This window comes from Aplysia californica, unplaced genomic scaffold, assembly GCF_000002075.1.
Source record: "Aplysia californica isolate F4 #8 unplaced genomic scaffold, AplCal3.0 scaffold01023, whole genome shotgun sequence".
In the NCBI taxonomy this organism is placed as follows: Eukaryota; Metazoa; Mollusca; class Gastropoda; order Aplysiida; family Aplysiidae; genus Aplysia; species Aplysia californica.
Genome location: NW_004798293.1, coordinates 112,965 through 117,992, shown reverse-complemented (window position 1 = coordinate 117,992; position 5,028 = coordinate 112,965). Strand labels below are relative to the sequence as shown.

Here is a 5,028-nt window from a genome sequence, read left to right as displayed (position 1 = left end):
ACACAGCTTTGTCATAGAAATGCCGAAGAGTAGAAGTGTTACTAAAGAGAAGAGAATGAGGAGAGATAAGGATTGATAAACATAGCATCTTTCGGTTTAGTCAGTTTTGCGGCATTTGTAACACAACTTTGTCATAGAAATGCCGAAGAGTAGAAGTGATATTAGAAAGTAACATACAGAGGAGAGATTGTGGAGAGATAAGGATGATAGATGTTTGATAGGAAAGCAGGAGCCTGGTGAGTCCTGCGTTTGATTGAGGACCGACTGGACGACCTCTGCAACTGTTTTAGAACCGAAACAAAATCTTGACGAGAGCCCAGATGTTGCTGGATCGATAACAAGGACTTATTTTTCCTGACGCCCTGTTAGAAAAGAATGTTTTTGACATTACAACCGGCCAGCAATGTCCTAGCCTCAAGGGACACTATTTCAGCACACCGAAAGTCAAACCATGGAAAGCAACATATTCGAATTGTTTTTTGCTAGCGTTATTAAAATTGTATCTCAAGTTTCCATTGATAGTCAGTCACATAGAAAGGATTTTAACTTCTAAAGACGCCAAGCAAAAAGTTCTGGGAAAAATGACATGACGCTATGTACACACAGTGTAAGAAATTCTTTGTTTGAGGAGAAACGCTGAGCGTGAAGTTTTCCTATCAAAAACGAGAGGTCCAATTTATTCTGTTGACGCATATCCCACTCACTAAGAATCGTGAAAATGGCGTTGATAAAATAAATCCGACCTCTCGGTCTGGATAGGATAATTTCAAACGAAATGTTTTTCCTTAAAACAAAGAATTTCTAACTTTCCACATTTTCTTTTAGAGGAGCGTACCGTAGGGCGGACTACCTTCTGTGATGTGACCGTCAGGCTCTTCACATTGAAAGCAGAAGGTGCGAGTTCGATCCCTTCATTAGATCGGATGTCTCGGTCTTCTTGCTGAAACATAATTCCAAACAGCTCGACAGGCTGAAGGGAATCAGCCCCCCCCCCAACCGCCCTCTGATCTAAATTGTGTCGGTGGGGGGTAAAACAATGACAATGTCTGTGGTGAGAGTCGCTGGAGAAGGTAATGAGAGAGATGTGGAGGGAGGAAGAGAGAGATACTGGGGGAGAGATGCGGGGGAGAGGAGGGGTTAGAGTGGAAGGGATTGTCCTATTGTATAAAAACCCGGTAACAATTAATATTATCAAAGCCAAGGAGATATATATATATATATATATATATATATATATATATATATATATAGAGAGAGAGAGAGAGAGAGAGAGAGAGAGAGAGAGACCGAGAGAGGAAGAGAGAAAGAGAAGACAGACAGACAGACAGACAGACAAACAGACAGACAGACAGACAGACAGACAGACAGACAGACAGACAGACAGACAGACAGACAGACAGACAGACAGACATTACTTGACTGGGCGGTGATGCAGGTCGTCGAGGTGATCTTGTCCAGCTTCTGGTCCAGTTCGTTAAAGTCACGTGGCTTGAACACCAGGTTGTTGTTGGAGGCGATCACCTTGAGCTCTTCCATGGTCACACCTTGACCAACACCGATACTGATGATCTTGACCCCGGTCTTCTTCAGGTTTTTGGCGTGCGTCTTGGTTTGCTCGGCTGTGGAGGACAGATGAGAAGGCGAGATCAGGACAACAGATGTTTGATAGGAAAGAAGGAGCAAACCACACCAGAGCAACAGCCAACCACCCACAATGGGGGAGGTCGAAGGGCTGAACAAAAGTGACGTTGAGTACGGTGGAGAAGATAATTGGGTGAAGCCAATGCTACAGTTGAAACCAACATCGTATCTTTGTTAAGCAATTCGAAAGATTTACACAAAGAAGAAATGAGCAAAATAAAAAGCGAGGTAGCGTGTCTGAGAAACTGGTTCACTCACGATTAGTGGACTTTCCATCTGTCAGCACGATGACCACTTTGGCTGAGTCAGGCCGGAAGCCACATTTCTTCTTGAAGGACTGGTCCTTGGCATACTTGAGGGCTTTGCCCGTCTGGGTACCTCCTTTCGTGTAAGGGATTTTGTCAATGGCCTGGGGAGGAGAGAGAGAGGGGGAGGTGAGGAGAGAAGATGAGACAGAGTGAAAGAGAGAGAGAGAGAGAGAGAGAGAGAGAGAGAGAGAGAGAGAGAGAGAGCGAGAATCACACATAGACACACACACAGACATACACACAGACATACACACACACACACACACACACACACACACACACACACACACACACACACACACACAAAGACACATCACACACAATAACTCAAACACACAGTGATACATCACAGTCATAACTCAGCCCGAAACTTTAATCTTAACGCCACAGTTCACTGGCCCCTAGATCTAACTTTTAAAATGTGATAGAGAGTTGATCACAGGAAGTTACTGAGAGTTGATCACGGTAAGTTAGAAAAAGTTAGAGAGAGTTGATCATAGAAAGTTACAGTAAGTTAGAGAAAGTTGATTACAGAAAGTTGATTACAGAAAGTTGATCTCCGAAAGTTACAGAAAGTTAATCACTTCTCTTATCACAGAAAATTGATCACAGAAAGTTACAGATGGTTGATCTCTAAAAGTTGATCGCAAAAAGTTGATCACAGAAAGTTGGTCACTGAAGGTTGATAACAGAGTGTGCCTGCCCTTTGTTCTCTCTGTCCTGTGGCTACTTACAGCTTTCATTGCCTCGATATTGTAGTAGGCGTTGAAGCAGAAGGCTCTCTTGATTTTGTTGGAGAAAGTCACCACGCTGACCTGTGTTTCCTCTTTGCTGATGGTGAATTTGGCTGTTGGGAGGATGGGAAGGAAAGAGGAAAAGGGGTTGGGGTTACGGCACAAAGCGTAATCATAACAACAATAACTATTTCATTTATGTAGCGCATATCCATGCTCTACAGCACGCTCTACGTGCTTTACAACTATTATTACCCCAGCTGACCCTCAGAGAACATTCAGAAATTCTTGGCTTCTGGGGAAGCATACAATACAACCTGCAGATTTCACGTGTTCAGGCACAATCAAACTGACAAGATCCTTCACTGTCTATAGCCGGGCACACGTCTCCACCTGAGTGAAGTGAGGAAAATTACTGCAAAGCGCCTTTCCCAGGAACACAAAGTTGGGACCCTGATGAGATTCGAACCCAACACCTTTCGGTTGAGAGTTCAAGAGCCTAACCACTTGGCCACTGACGCCAGGTAAGTGTGAGACCGGCTTCGGCTGACAGAGAGGCTAAAGATTTTTATGTTATTCCTGGAGACCCAAGTCCCCCCAAAACCACTGGTTTTCGGGAGAGAGAAAAAACCCAAACTATTTTAGTGCAGCCGAAAATTGGTGGCGCAACTAATTCTCAATTAGTATCTCTTCAACGGATGAATCAGTTTCACCCATGCTTTGCGGAACAGTTTGTATCAATTTGTTTTAACTTAATCATATTTTTCTACAACAAATAAGGCTAGATTAAAAAAAAAAAAAACTTTCTTCATGAACGTATTTAAAATCAGGGTGATAAAAAAAACAACAACAACAACTAACTGTACGACTTTTTTTCTGAATGTCTCGCAAAAAAAAAAAAATGTTCTAGGATGATGCAATTTGAAACAGACATAATTCATTCTAAAGGAATTTGTTTGACACAAAATCCACAAAGAAGAATCTTAATTTGCAAACGGAAATAGCTTAAATAAAAAAGCACCCTAAAACGCAAAGTTCACCAAGTTGTAAAAATCTTGTAAAGGAAGTCGTGGAAAGATTGTTTGACATTTTTCTTTTTTTCTTTCTCTTTGATATTTAATATTCCATCCTGTAACATATTAACAATATATAAATTCTTTGACAGAGTTTAAAAAGCTAACGATCTAATTCTTGAATTCCTAGAAGCAGTACTCCAAATGCCCTACTTTGGAGTTGCCACATTTTTAACGTGTCTTTCAAAATGTTCAATGTCGCCCTAACACAAGGACCTGCTAAGCCATATGAGGGCGTAAAACTACACTGTACATAATCTGTGTGAAGTGGCTTCTAGAGGGAATAGGGAGTGGGGTGCCCCACAGATAGCATTTTAGAGTTGTCTTAACATCCTGAAGGGTGAAAATGGGCTTTCCACTAAATCAAATGCAATCGAGGAAATGATGTCGCTTTTCAAGACAATCAAGGAATCATGAACACATTGCCATGCTCTGATCCATGTCATCTCGGCCTAGTGAAATTGAAAAAAGTACAGTAGTAGGTTCATATCTGCAATGAGAATGCAGACTGTTGAGGTGTAGAAAAGTCCTAGCTGCAGATTGTCTACGAACAGACGTCTCATGGGACTCGGCTACTGAAATCTGCACCCTGACGTTAAAGAGCTGCGCATAGTACTTGTTTTACCTGAAGTGGTCATTTTAAAGGAAATTATCAGTTCTGATTCGCTATAGATCCAAACTGATGGAACTTCTTTACTCATGACACCAAAGGTCTTGAGGGCATCTAAGCATTCTTTCCATACCCTGCACAGAACTTACGAAATGTCTGGCATGGAGAGTTTGTGAAGAGGTAATGTTCAATACAAAAAGCTCACTGTTTCCTACAAAACGGAACCATGATCTCAGAAGGCAAACGAAATTTGGGATAATTCTACAGACTTCTGTTGACTTATTAGGCTGCTGTAGCTTGCAATATGGAGAGCTTGTTGCAAATTTAGTAGTAGACTTAAAGCGAACTAGTGCGTCATGCTACGAAAATGAGGACAAGGACTTTTTAATTGGCTAACTCGATCTTTATGCAAAGATATTGTATTCCTCTCAGATCGTATTGGCCCTGACAGATAGGGTTGGAAACCCGCCTCCTAAATGACCTACGTTGTCTCAAGGATGCGTAAAAACTCATAATATATTTGTATAAAATCATGCTCTTATGTACTATACTTTTATATAAATGCAATTATTATTATTTACTTTGTTACGTAATACATATATGCATAATGTTCATACACAAAGTGGACACACACACACACACACACACACTCTCTCTCTCTC

At 41.4% G+C, this 5,028-nt stretch overlaps 1 protein-coding gene across 1 annotated transcript in view; it reads right to left on the bottom strand.

Moving 5' to 3' along the window:
* LOC101858815 (collagen alpha-2(VI) chain-like) overlaps positions 1–5,028 on the bottom strand; it is a gene marked incomplete in the record, with an annotated part of 25,280 nt that overhangs the window by 12,104 nt on the left and 8,148 nt on the right. Inside the window, 3 exon segments of the mRNA XM_035973130.1 lie at positions 1,416–1,619; positions 1,900–2,050; positions 2,684–2,796. Coding sequence (XP_035829023.1) covers positions 1,416–1,619; positions 1,900–2,050; positions 2,684–2,796 — 468 coding nt within the window.